The sequence below is a fragment of the Brassica napus genome, chromosome C6, assembly GCF_020379485.1.
Source record: "Brassica napus cultivar Da-Ae chromosome C6, Da-Ae, whole genome shotgun sequence".
Lineage (NCBI taxonomy): Eukaryota > Viridiplantae > Streptophyta > Magnoliopsida > Brassicales > Brassicaceae > Brassica > Brassica napus.
Genome location: NC_063449.1, coordinates 37,616,851 through 37,631,287, shown reverse-complemented (window position 1 = coordinate 37,631,287; position 14,437 = coordinate 37,616,851). Strand labels below are relative to the sequence as shown.

The following is a 14,437-nucleotide window of genomic DNA, read 5'->3' as shown; positions in this document are numbered from 1 at the left end:
CTTCCCCATATCTATCACGTGCATATGGATAACGTAATCACCAATTCGTAGGTCCCACAGTAAACCTACGTGTCTTATCCACGTCATCATAACAAATTAAAAAAATAAAAAACCGAACCACACGGATTTTTATCAGATAGGAAGTTTCTTAAACAGAGAAAGCTGTGTCACGAATCTCTCACATAACTCTACGCTTCTCGTCTTACCGGTAAGTTTGGTAGGCCTTATGAACTATTTTCGATCTGTGATCTTTGCCTAACGTTTTGCATTAAATTTGATATTTTGATGAAACAGGGACGAATCTTCTCATAAGTTATGGATATTTTCAAGAATCCAAAGAATTTTGTGTAAAAAAATAATAATTGAGAGATGGAAAGATTATGTGAGGTTTGCAAAGCGTATAGAGCAGTGGTTTATTGTATAGCAGATGCAGCGAGTCTGTGTCTAACATGTGATGCAAAGGTTCATTCAGCTAATGCACTCTCAGGGAGACATTTACGCACGCTTTTATGCGGTTTTTGTAAGAATCAGCCTTGTGTCGTCCGATGTTTGGATCACAAGATGTTTCTTTGTAACGGATGTAATGAAAAGATTCATGGTGTTGTCTCCTCTAAGCATGTTAGACACGATGTGAGGTGTTATACGGGTTGTCCTTCTGCCAAAGATTTCGCGGTTATGTGGGGTTTTCGAGTTATGGATAATGATGTTTCGTTGGAGAAGTCTTTCGCGATGGCTAAACCTAAGGTTTGATGCTTGTTTTTGTATATATTTTTGAGGCTTTTTAGATGAATATATATCTGTATGTGGATATATGTACCGATGATTTTGATGGTTTTTAGGTGCAAAGAGAAGCTGGTTTTGTCTTGGAACAGATTCTTGAATTGGAGAAGCTGCAGCTCAGGGAAGAGAATAAAGTTTTGCCCTTGACAGAACATGCTGATCCATTTCCACTAGAGCTTCCAAAGAAATCTGAAGAATGCTTAGTAGATCTTCCTCAGACCGGAAAAGATCTGATTGTTGACTTTTCACACTTGTCCTCGTCTTCCACACTTGGTGATTCCTTTTGGGAATGCAAAAGCCCATTTAATAAGAACAATCAGGTTTTGGTTAAAATATCATACATTTGATGTAGTATGAGATACATAGTGCTTACATGGTCAACCTCTGTTTCTACAGTTGTGGCATCAAAACCTACAAGACATTGGAGTTTGTGAAGATACAGCTTGTGATGACGATGACTTCCACATACCTGACATTGATCTCACTTTTCAAAACTTTGAAGAACTTTTTGGAGCTGATCCAGATCCAACAACAGACAATTATAAATTGTGTGAGGTATGAAAAATTTTCCATCTACTATAGAGTCTTGTTTTGATTATTCTTGTTATAACCTAAGGTCTCTCTACCTTTGATGTGTTCAGATGAACACCTTTTCTTCACCTTCATCCAAACCAGCTTCATCATCTCTTTCATTCTCAAGATCCAATGGTGGAGGAAGCAGCAAAACGCATTACTCTCACAATCACTCAGAGGAAGCAATCTCTATTTGTTCCCCTTTCTCTAACAATGTACGTCAAAAGGCTATCTCAAGGCTTAAGGAGAAGAAGAGAGCAAGAACGTAAGTATTTATTTACAGACTATCTTCCAATTTCATGGTATACAAAATATATTTTAACTTCTCATAATGTTAAGTTACATTTTCTGGATTCAGGGAGGAGAAACAAGTTTAGTATGGTCTCAAAAAGAAACAGAAGATGAACACGGAACGTGTTAGCTACTCCATCACCATGCTTTTGTTTTGTAAATAAAGACACTAATCTAGCTGCTCATCTACTTTACGTGATTCAGTTTCCTTTGCATGCAACTGTAAGTTAAGCTAAGATCTTGTTAATCATTTGCTTTCATCATCCAATTTGTAATCACTGGTTTGCACCAAATTTCACCAGAAATTAACATTATTAGTAATATTAAATCAAAAGGTTACTTAACAGACAATGAGATTGACATTTGTGTTACCAGAACCATAATTGTTGTTGTGATGAAAGTTGACAAGACTACTAAATAGTTGTGAACTTGTGATAAATAAGCAAAATCCTTTTTTAGTTTTTTTTGTTTGTTTGATATATTAGCGGATTAAATGTAAAAAAATAATTCTTAGTTTGCTTAAGTTCCACTATTCTGCAAGTTTTGTGTGTAAAAACACAATCTTGTCCCTCAAATAATCTTAAAAATGAAGCAATTAGTTGAAAACAAATCAAATCTCTAACTATTACTGGGCCTGGTTATTAGTATTTCAAGTTACTATCATTGTCAAAAAGAACACATTTCTCTTATTATCTACATCCAATTTTTTTTTATCATCAGTTGAACTGAATCAATTATGACTCTCGGTACATAAGAGCATGATTAACCCGAACTCTTAATTTGATTTGACATTTTTTTTGTTTTTTTTTTTACACTTAATTTTCGGCTAAAAACCGATTCTTATATCTTTTATTTAAGAAATAGTTCTTAGCTTTTTTTAGTTAAAAGTTAAGAAATAGTTCTTAGCTGAAACTAAGAACTCATCCTAAGAACCCGGATTAATCATGGTCTAACCAATCCTACAACACGAAACATAAATAAACATTTAACCACTTGACTTAAATCACTTCCTCTTACAGTGGTATAACCGTAATAATAGATTAAGAGTCTTTCTGTTAATTACTTATAACAACCAATACATTTTTTTCCTTATTAAATAAATTAATTATAAATGCGAAAATCCTTGCACATAGTTTCCCTCCAACTTTCTCCGTGTATATAAACTCTCTAGCCTTTCTTTCTCGAGAAACTTTCTACCTCTCTCTCTAGCAAGAAAGTTTCCTCTCAATTTTCTCGGTAGTTCTTCAGCTTCTCTACTCCAGGTAAATTTTTTTCTCGGATTTTCTTTTTGATATCTTTATTTTGTTCGTATGAATCTGATAATCCTTGTCGAAAGCTACATCTGATTTCTTTCTTTTTCTTTCCGGCGATTGCGAAACAGAACCGCCGCAATTTTCATCAGCGAACAATGGAAAACGAAATCGCGCCGTTTACTTACAGCGGCAGCTCCGCCGGGATGATGAACTCTCACGGAGAATCGTCCGGTGGCGTCGTCGCGCCTTCTCGCTTCCGCGACCAGCTCTACCAGTCCAGCCGCAGCGTTATGCAGCAGCGCCGCGAAGATATGGTGAACCGAGAGGCCTTGTGTTACACGCGCCTCCACGAGGCGTCTCTCGAAGCGGAAGTGCTCCGTCTGGAGAACGCCGAGCTCCGATCGCTGAATCTCCACCTCAAGAAAGAGCTCGACCAGCTCATCCGATCCTCTCTCCGCAACCGCTACGACATGGCTCCTCCGCTTCGGATGCTTTCCATCGGAGGGAATAACGAGAATCAGAACCCCGCGGGGAATCAGAAGCGTGACGTCAGCGACGAGAGTCCAACGAGCGTGATTGGGAATGAGGATGTGAACCGCTCTTCGCTGCCGAAGAGCATCTCCGTTAGATCCAGCGGTTACTCTAAGGCGAGCCAAGGAGGTGGTGGTGTCTCTCAGTCTCGTGGAGCCATACCTAAGCCTGGGACTTGTGGTCAACAACTCACTACCACGGTAACTATCTCTTTATTTGTTTTCTTGATTACTGTGAGAATTAGAGTTTGATTATTGGAATCAATTTGGGATCATGAGACTAGAGACTTGATTGATTAGCTGTTTAATTTCAGCTTTGCATGTATGATTACACTCTGCATTCTTTGGATGATTTATCTCTGCATGTCATTTTTATACACTAAAGATGTATATGAATGGAAATGCAGCAAAAGGTATATGTGCGAGGAGGGAAGAAAGAAGAAGCAGAGGAGGAGGAGATAGAAGTGGAGGTGTATAACCAAGGGATGACAAAGACAGAGCTCTGCAACAAGTGGCAAGAGACGGGGGCATGCCCATATGGTGACCACTGCCAGTTCGCTCACGGTATTAAAGAACTACGCCCGGTGATCCGCCATCCTCGTTACAAGACTGAGGTTTGCAGAATGGTTCTTGCTGGTGATATCTGTCCTTATGGCCACCGTTGTCACTTCCGCCACTCGCTATCTGACCAAGAGAAGCTTACGGCTGCTGGTTGCACACCCAACAATAAGTCCTCCGTCAAGGTGGTCAAATGACCAAAGGTAAATGACAAAAGAAGGTTTGAATCGTATACATGTAACTGAACAGTATAGAGATATTGATAGCTATTCAAATAGCGTTATTGGTAAAAAAGGCGAATAATGTGCAGCAAGTGTGTTTGACATTTTGTTTCTCGATTATTTCCGAGACTTGCGATCCGAGAGAAACAGTTTTCGGTTAGTCAGATGATTGTTTTGGTAAATACATACTAGAAAATTTTAGTCTGTTTGGTTGTGTGTAATATAGAAATAGCTTCGCTAATGTCCGCAAAACAGAGGTTGTTTGGTTAAGAAATTCCGTACGAGGGATTACATGTCTAGTTCGTGTCTATCATAGATAGATTTAAAAGCAATTCTCTCAAATATCTTTTATTAGTTTTTGTCACCAAAAAAGTTTCAAAATAAAATGACTAAAAGATGTAGTATTAAAGATACAAAAGATTTCTATACTCCTTGTTTTATAAAGATATATAAATATAAATAATTATTTAAATAAATAATAGAGAAATATATATTTTTGTAGTTTTAAATTTATGTTTTCCTATTCGAATTATTTATAAACTTATTTTCAAAAAAAATTTGGAATCGAAAATGCTTTTTGAAACTATTTAAAAAAATATTTTGCAAATTTTAATATATATATTTTTAATAAAAATTTAAACACATCCCTAAGACTCATTCCTTAACTCTAAACTCTAAGTTGCCTGGGCATTTCGGGTATCGGTTCGGGTATTTCGGATTTCGTTAGTTCAGGTAGGGGACTAGAGGATCCATTTACTACTTGACCTATTTTCGGTTCGGTTCGATTCGGATAACTTCGGGTTCGGTTCGGTTCGAATAGTAAAACTAGGAACCGTAAAATATCCAGAAAAAATTCGGTTCTCATTTGGATCCGGTTCGGGTTCGGATAGTTAGGGTAATTCGGATAATTCAGGTAAAATATCGGTTATTTAGGGTAAAATATCAAATAATTAGGATGATTTAGATAAAAAATTTGGATATTTCAGATTACTTTGGATATTTCGGATATAACTATCCAAATAGTTTCAGATACTTTCGGTTAGTTCGGATACTTTATAATAATTTAGTTATCCTCAACTATTTTCAATAGATTTTTAAATAAAATATATATATTTAGTTATGTTATATGTGTATATAATTAATATTTTTATATATTCGGGTACCCGTTCGGTTCTCGGTTCGGTTATTTCAGATATAGAAATGTAGGAACCATTCGGATATTTGAGAGTATTGATCCGGTTCCGATTTCGGGTATTTCGGTTCGGTTCTTCGGTTCCGGTTATTTTATCCAGGCCTAAGTTTAACCAAGATGTATAAATATACATTTACCATTTAATAAAATTTTTTGACTATTTTTCTTTCTTTGAGATTCTTTTGGCAAAAAAACTTAAAATGGCAATTATAAAAAAATTCTCTATCCAGAGGAACCATCATAGAACCTACCTTGATCCTTTCGCCTTTCACATTTGACTTTGGTACTAGGCTGCTCACCGACATTCATGCACAGACTTGAGAGTCTCCATCCAGGATTTCTTTGACATCTCTTTTTTCACTGACCTCTTTTATATGAACATCCACAATGATATAAAAATCATGCATTTGTATTCTACTGGTAAGAATTGCCTTGTAAAAGACTTTCATAGACTATAACCATGAATGGCCTTCCAAGATTCAATGGCACAATAGACTTTTTAACCATCTCCGCAACTTAAAAATCAACATGAACCAGAAAATTTTGACGCATACATGTAATTCAGGAATTCTAGAGAAGTTAGCAAAGGTAACATTCATCTTGGGTGGCTGAATCTTATTGATTCTCAGCTTCTCAGCGATTGTTTTTGACATGACGTTCACATCGGATCATGAATCACAGATAGACTCCTTAAACTCAAACCCAGTTATGAAGCATAAAAACAAATTTTAGAGGATTTTCAACTTTAGGCAACAATCTCATGGATGCTAATATAGTTCTTGTTTCAATGGAAATTGCCTTGATCTCTGCTAGAGTTTTTTTACGGTTTCAGTTACGAGAAAGATCCAAAGTTTGTCTATTCTTTAGAACTTCCCTAAAGGAGACTATAGAAATAATCTTTTTTTTTGGGTAAAATGTTAAGATTTATACCATTTTAGAATTTTTAACAATGTTACAAGCAACTTATTACACACGAAAGAAACAACAACTCAACTCAAAAGATTAACAACACAAGAACAAAATAACACCACAGTCACTAGCCAACTCAAGGAGGCCGGTAGATGGAGAGATAGAATTGGAGGGGTGATTGAGCAGGTGGAGGAGCAGCCTTGATAGAGAGAAGGCGATCCCGAAGAAGCCGGTCAAGGGCGTGATGGATGATGCGTGGTGTAGTAGAGACCGCTGTGAAGATACGAGCATTCCTCTCTTTCCATAACAGGTAGATAGAGGCCTGAAATATATGCTTGATTAAGCGGATGACATTGGCATTAGACTGCCGAGACAGTTGGAGAATCCATGATGCTGCTGAATGCAAATCATTAGGCGGGTTGGTCCAGATTTGAGACGCAAAAGCTTGCCATAGAGTAGAAGAATATTCACACTCAAAGAAAAGATGGTGATGTGTTTCACTGCTGGTAGAACAGAGTACACAGACTGAAGGTACGTCCATACCCCAACGACGTAGCCTATCTCTTGTTGGCATCCTCCTTAATAGAGCTAACAAAGCCATAAATGAGTTCCTAGGGATATACTATTTGAACCAAACCACCTTATGCCAATAGACAGTAGGAGAGGGTACACGGAGGTACTCCCACGTGACCTTAGAAGAGAAAACCGGACCAAAAGTCCCATCTGATTTACGCCAAAGAAATTGATCTGAGCCATGAGAAGCATTTGGCGGTTGTATGGTAGTTATCTCAGCCTGAATCATATGATGTTGATCCGAACGAGCCGGAGGCAAAAACCAGGACCCTTGACGTGTGGCATCAATTACTTTAGCTTCCTTTTTAACTCTCATTGCTCTCGGGCCTCCTTGTCCTGCAAATTCAAGTAACGGTCCAATAATGGTCCAATTATCGAACCAGAAAGCAGCATTCTCTCCATTTCCAATATTGCAGTACATATACTCTTTTAAAACTGGTCTTAATTGGAGCATACTTCGAATTGTTGCAGACTGATGACCTGATTCCTGAGTCATCCAGTATCTCAAACACTTGAATGGATGATTATTCAGCATAGCCACCTAGATCGAGCCCGAAGCGGTGAAGAATTTCCATACTCGTTTCAGCCTGAAAACAGTTTCAAAATCCTCCAACAATCTGATACCAAGACCCCCCTCACTCTTGGGTTTGCATATATCATTCCAAGCAACACGAGACCCTCTTGCTGATTCCGTATTATTCCTCCATAGAAAGCCAACACATATAGAATCAATCTTTGCATAGAAGGCTTTAGGGAGAACAAAAACCGCACTCCAGAAGTTAACAAGTCCATAGATTTGAGATGCTATAAGCCTGATCTTTCCTGCAAAAGATAAGTATTTGACTGTCCAAGAAGTTAACTTGCCGATAATTTTGTCAATGAGAGGCTGCAGAGTTGCAAGAGACAGGCGGAGTCCTGGTTTCAGTGGGAGACCCAGATGCCTTGTTGGGAATGTACCAAGCTTGAATCCAGATAGATCACTTAGTACTGATGCTTCGATATCAGCATAACCACCAAAAAATATTTCTGATTTGGCAGGATTCATTTCAAGACCACTTATCCTCTTGAAGTCATCCATTACCGAAGAAATACCCGTCAAGGAGTGTCTTGTTCCATCAGAAAACACCAACAAATCATCAGCAAACAACAAATGTGTAATCAGCGGGTCCTCACATTTTCAGGTGCAACCTGATTTTGCCATCTTCAACCGCCTTTTCTAAGATTTTTGATAGGACTTCCATCACCATAATGAACAAGTACGGAGAGATACCATCACCTTGTCGTAGGCCCTTTTTTCCCCTGAAAAAACTCACAAGCTCTCCATTTATAGACATCGAGTATCGAGGTGAAGTGATACACTCTTTAACCCAAGTTCTGAACAAAGGAGGAAAATTCTGGGCTTCCATCACTTTCATCACAAAATCCCAGCAAACCGTGTCGAATGCCTTCCTTATATCAACTTTAAGCATTGAGCTCCTTTGACACGTAGACTTTGTGTAATCTCTTATGAGCTCAGACGAGAGTAGCACGTTTTCTCCTAGACTTCTTCCTTTTAGGAACGCTGCATGGTTGCTGCTTATACACTCCTACAGCAAAGGCTTAAGACGATTTGCACTAATTTTCGAGATTACCTTATAGATGATATTGCAGCAACTGATAGGTCTGAAATCTCAAAGATGGCAAGCTTGCGGATTCTTTGGGATGAGCGCGATGGCAGTGTTGTGTAGATCCTTTAGAAGTCTACCATTCCTGAAGAATTCCTGAACCCCCCACAATAATATCATTTCCCACTACTGTCCAGGCTGATCTTAGGAACTCCACAGAATATCCATCGGTCCCTGGGCACTTGTCAAGTGGTAGAGCAAATACTGTCTTAGTTATCTCCTCAGTGGTGATGTCTTTCTGCAGTTCTAGAGCTTGCGCCTCAGTACATCGAAAGGCATAAGATCTTGAAGCTGTTCAAGAGAGACAGGAGAGGAGGACATATCAGTAGCACCCATGATACCAGTGAAGTATTCTGCTGCATGAATTTTTATCCCCTCGGCTTCACCAATCAACCGATCCTCTGAATCCTTTAGAAAATGGATATGATTCCTTGTAGCTCTCTGAACCACGGTCTTGTGATAAAAGGATGTATCCTTGTCCCCAAGATTGTACCCGAGACTTTTGTCTATAGAATTTATGTTCTGCTTTTATCAGAGTTTGCCATTTCCCCCTTTCCAAGTGCTCCAAAGCCGCGGTTTCCGAATCAGGGTTGGTTAGAAGCTGGCGCTGAATTGTTGCCACAGTAGAAGCCTGCTCCTTTACCCTCTGAGAAATCCCACTGTAATGCCTTGTATTTAGCCTACAGAGAGGTCCCTTCAGCAGCTTTAAAGATCTGGCGAGTTTAAATTGCAGAGAACCCTGAATTGCTTCACTGTTCCAAGCAGTTCTGACAGTTTCTAAATATTCCGGATCAATCGTGTGATGGAAGAACTTGAAGGGCTTGATGACTCTCCGTTGGTAAGATGGGATTTAACCAGACATGGGGCATGATCTGATTGCCCAGGCTCCAAGAACTCGCAGTATGCATCGGACAATCTATCAGCCCAGTGTTGATTTATTAATGTATGGTCTATCTTCTTTGCAACCGGGCTGGCATCTTGATTGTTCCACCACGAGTAAGTTAGAACATTAGCTTGAGCTTCAAATAGTTATGCATCCTGTATAGCAAGATTAAAATCCTCCATCCCAGTTGTGTCCACCTCAGAAAGAAGATGATTTGAATGTTGTTCCACCCGAAGAATCTGCTTAAAGTCACCTAAGACTGCCCAAGGACATCTTGAGACTGGAGTAGAAGCATTAAAAAGTGATAGCTCTTCCCATAAAGCTTGTCTCTCCTCCGGCTGGTTGAAACCGTAGACAAATGTGACTGTTAGGGTGAGATTTTCGGCCAAAATAAAGATTCCACAAGTAACCGCCTGAGAGGATGCTTGATAGATCGTGACAGTGATTGTCGGGTCCCATACGACAACGATTCTTGCTGATTCCTGAGGTCCCGAGTTTGCAAAAAATTTCCATCCTGCTGGGATAGCAGATGAGATCCTTCTTGAGTTTGAGTGTTGTATCCGTGTTTCTAGATAAGCTCCAAACAATGGTTTATTATCATTGATCCATTGTTTAACAAAATTGTGGCGTATATCGTTGTTCAGACCTCTTACATTCCACACAAAAAACATGATTATATGTTGGTTAGGCTTTTGTAGCCTTGCGGCTACTCTTCCTGTTGTTGACCAGGAAGAAGGGAGCTTCAGACGTATCATCCTTGCCACACAGAGCGGTTGAAGTCGATACATCATCTTCATGGTAAACATGGACAGTGGAGAAGCCCATGTTACGGTCTAGAGTAACCACTTGCTTTGATGGAGAAGGTTTCGCCACATCATTGCTTGCATCAATCTTGATTTCGTCCTGCTGTCCCTTATCGATCATAGCCTCATGGCTCACTCGTTCATGATTCAAAGAAGCACATGGTATAATTGGTTCCTTTGTCCTCAGCAGCTTCTCAAGATCCGATGTAATATTACCGGGGTCAGAGACGGAAACAGAACCGTCTGTCGTTATGGCATTTTTGATACATACTTCAGAGTCTCCATGTACCTCAACCACAGCTAAAACTTGATCATTGCTTGCATCAACCGTAGTTGAAACTTGATCAGCCTCCTTGACGTTTTCAGTCCCATGACTTTCAGACTGACTTAACCTCTGCTTTCGCACAGACCTGCTTGGTCTAGATCGATTTCTTCCTTTTGATTCTCGACTTCTAGACCTTCCTGAAGGTGGTGGAGGTTTATGATGGTTAAGTGCTTGATGTTTTGGTCTCCAAGCATTAGTATCTGCAGGGCAGAGATTTTGGTCATGACCAAATTTCCCACACTTGTCACACTTCTTTGGTAACCAAGGATATGAGACATCAATTTCATTCTCCCTGCCATTTGAGAAACCTGAAACAATTTTCTTTGGTAGGTCTGCAAGGAGATCGACTCTAACCCACACCTTTGCAACTTCAAAATTCTCTTTTCTTTCTGTTTCCGGTGCCAAAGAGACGGGTTTACCAACTGCTGTAGCTATTCTGCTCAAGCTCTGACGATTGAAAAGTAGGCAAGGAACACCTCTGAAGTCAACAGGGACCACCACTGTAGATAACTGTGGCTGCTCTGGTGAGAACTCGGGTGACCATGGAGACAGAACTGAATATGTTGAAACTTTTGTCGCTGGTACGATAACATACTATATGTATGAAGAGGTTGTTGCTTTCTTCTTTTTCGTGTATCCTTGAACTACAATTTAATCTCTTAAGTTGGATGAAACTACTCCACCCAAGTTTCCAATGACCTTTTTGTTTTGTATTAAGGGATATGTATCTCACATTGGACAATCAATGGGATATTAAGTAATATATAAAGGGTTAGGGCCAATCCACTAATTGCCAATTGGTTTTGAGTTGGAAGCCCATAATAAACCCTAATCTAACATGGTATCAGAGCCCAGATCCTAATAAGTTAAACCTCTAATTAATATTAACCCTACCCGACCGGGTATATAGGTCGTAATTGACTCGCTCGACCGAGTATAACTGTCTTAAAAAGTTTCTGAGATTTCTGGCCGATAAGAACCATCATCTCGAGGAGGGGTATTAAGGGATATGTATCCCACATTGGACAATCAATGGGATATTAAGTAATATATAAAAGGCTATGGCCAATCCACTAATTGCCAATTGGTTTTGAGTTGGAAGCCCATAATAAACCCTAATCTAACATTTTGCAACTGAATCACAGATTCAAAGGTCTTTCTAGAACATTTTTGTTATTTCCATATTTTTCTAATATGATCTTGAAAGCGTGATCCAGCATAATATAAAACTTTGCATGTAAACAGCTTAATATAAAACTATGCGTATAAGTTTACGATGAACAACACTATAGTGACAACATAATTACAATGCGGCGAACGAACAAAAGAGCATGCCACAGTCTTGGAAACTTGGGAGAACAACTCTAAACTACTACACAATAAACATTTATATTACTAAAAACGAAGTATACCATGCGTCTAAAGTATTGAAACACCACTACCTCACGTAGATTTTGACGAGTACGGCTGATTGTTGAATCCCTATAAATTGTTCATTATGAACAAATTAAAAGGGAATGAATAAATAAATAACAGCTATAACAAAAGTATATAAATATATGTTGAAGAAAACAATTAAACCTTGGTAGTAACAGGTACACTTTGTTGATTGCCACCGCTAGTTTCTCCTGGGGTAAAAGCAACGAACCGCGGCATGATGAAGATGGGAGGGCTAAAAGGGAACCATGGTGCCGGAAAATCCATCTTCATTCCAAGTGGTAACATGGGACCCATGCTCTGACTCTGTATTGTTACATTTTGTAGTTTGTTCATGGCAAGTTTCGTTATATGTGTCCTTTGTCTCATGCAACGTATGAAAATATGACACTCATTTATATTTTCAGTTCTATATTTTTTTAAAACTAGAAAAATTGATACACCCCATGCCAATGTAAACCAGAAAAGTTATCCAAACCAGACCAAACTGTGTATATACTTCGTATATGAGAACAAAAAGTCAAAACTAAATCCAACTGAAACTGAAACATAATTTTATTGGAAATTAGTTTTATTTTTATTTTTTTTTTAGAACAAGAAATTGTCTAAAATTACAGACCAAAATGCAGTTATTTTAATATAACTTTTTCTTAACCAGAAAATCAAGATTAAACTTTAATTAGGTATACTGTATACATGTCTCTGTATATGTATATATATAACAAGTTAATGATTTAGTTTACTTACTTCTACATAATGCTTCATCCAGCGTATATTATCGATGATACAATCAAGGATTGAGGCTATGTCTCTCTGCAGATTCATATATATAACAAATAAATTTTAAATCAAAACAGAGAATAAGTAATATAAACTCAATTGTTTTATTATTATTTTTAATTAGAGGCTGTTTTTAAATTTACATGTTAATTTATTGTGTTTCAAAAAGAGAACACAATATTATAGGTAGATTTTACATAAATTTCAAAAACGCAAATGAGAGAAGATTTTAGTAGTTTTAATGTATTTTATGAATGGATAAATTTAACTACACCGACTCTGTTGGCCAGAAGGGAGCTTTTTTTATACATCAGCAACATGTTTTTAACTAAGAAACGCAAACGCAAATCTTTGTATTCAAAATGACAATATAAGAGATGAAAACTAAAGAGGTAAACAAATGGTGTGCAACTTTTTGCAATTGGGTGTCAACTGCTTCAGATTCTCAATTTTGGTTTTTATATCAGCGCGTCTCCTCTGCGTTGTGAGAGATAAAAGTTGAACAACATGTTTTCTTAATAGATATGCAACAAACTAACAAAGGAGCGCCCTCACCTTCTCGGCAATATTACGAGCTTCATTAGTACGTGGTCTCTTACCAAGATTCTTTGTTTCTTCAGTTGCACCTACTTTCTTTTCCTTACATTTAATAAGATAAAGCTCGTATTAAGACATAACTCATACACACATGTATATCCAAGAAACTGAACGTACCACCTCAATCTCTTTTTCAGCAGATCGCTGCCCACCCTCATGAATAATCTTATCTCCTGTTTCGGATATAGCTTTTCCCTGTCCAGCCTTATCTCCATCTCCAGGAGCATTAGAAGGTTTGGGCGAAACATCTGTAGCCATCGATGTAGACATCACCATTATCGGGCTGTTGATCTCGGGAAAGAGACCATCCTTAGGGTCGGAATCAGCAAGGGAGTAGAGAAGTGAGGACCAAAACTGAAGGCTTTCTCGATCCTTGTCCATATTACTCGTGATAGTGAGCTAACTAAAGACTGATGAAGAGGTTGTGTGAGTAAGGAAGATAGTATTTATAGGAAGAGATGTTGGAGAGGTGCCTTAAAAAGGTACAAGAGCGGGAAAGAACGGTTGCTTAACTCAAAGTGCTGTCGGAGCTTGCTCGTATACCGTTTGATGTTAGTGAAGGGTTAGGGTCATATATACGACCCCTCAAATTTTTATTATTTTAACCACTACCCCTATCAAATTAATATTTATTGTATTTTAGGGTAGTTTTGACCCCCAGTAAAATATATGTTTGGTCTTTCAGATGCCCTAATATAAATCATTTTAGAGAAATTTTTATGTTCCAAATTATATGATGTTTTCGGTTTTTTATGTAAAATTTTTTTACACTTAATGTTATATGACCAATGATAATATACTTTCTATTATATTATTGGTTGATTTGTATTTAGGTAAATAATTAATGATATTTTTGTTTAGAAAATATAAAAAATTAATGATTTTCTTAATCTATGTGCACAATTCTAAAACGACTTATATTAAAATACGGAGGGAGTATTTATTTTGTTCTATCTGTTATTATTAAAATATAGATTGGGATTTTATATATCAAATTTGTTTCTAATGACCCCCTATAAAAGTAATTTCTAGTTTTCTACCTCCGGCTTTGATGTATAATTCTGTACA

At 37.9% G+C, this 14,437-nt stretch overlaps 3 protein-coding genes across 3 annotated transcripts; 2 read left to right on the top strand and 1 right to left on the bottom strand.

Moving 5' to 3' along the window:
* The first annotated feature begins 47 nt into the window (after positions 1-47).
* On the top strand, positions 48-1,907 carry LOC106435307 (putative zinc finger protein At1g68190). The gene is made up of 6 exons (XM_013876180.3): positions 48-208; positions 295-744; positions 840-1,100; positions 1,177-1,335; positions 1,422-1,618; positions 1,712-1,907. The coding sequence occupies exons 2-6, from the start codon at positions 370-372 to the stop codon at positions 1,728-1,730; spliced, it is 1,011 nt and encodes a 336-aa protein (XP_013731634.1). The 5' UTR covers positions 48-208; positions 295-369; the 3' UTR covers positions 1,731-1,907.
* A 238-nt stretch (positions 1,908-2,145) lies between these two features.
* LOC106435302 (zinc finger CCCH domain-containing protein 15) lies at positions 2,146-4,412 on the top strand. The gene is made up of 3 exons (XM_013876176.3): positions 2,146-2,906; positions 3,026-3,628; positions 3,835-4,412. The coding sequence occupies exons 2-3, from the start codon at positions 3,053-3,055 to the stop codon at positions 4,180-4,182; spliced, it is 924 nt and encodes a 307-aa protein (XP_013731630.2). The 5' UTR covers positions 2,146-2,906; positions 3,026-3,052; the 3' UTR covers positions 4,183-4,412.
* Positions 4,413-6,443: 2,031 nt separating this feature from the next.
* On the bottom strand, positions 6,444-8,880 carry LOC106435299. Its single transcript, XM_013876172.1, has 6 exons — positions 8,812-8,880; positions 8,069-8,466; positions 7,745-7,986; positions 7,458-7,702; positions 6,978-7,367; positions 6,444-6,929 (listed from the first exon to the last, which is right to left on the bottom strand). Exons 1-6 carry the CDS (start codon positions 8,878-8,880, stop codon positions 6,444-6,446), a joined length of 1,830 nt encoding a protein of 609 aa, XP_013731626.1.
* Between the last annotated feature and the right edge of the window lie 5,557 nt (positions 8,881-14,437).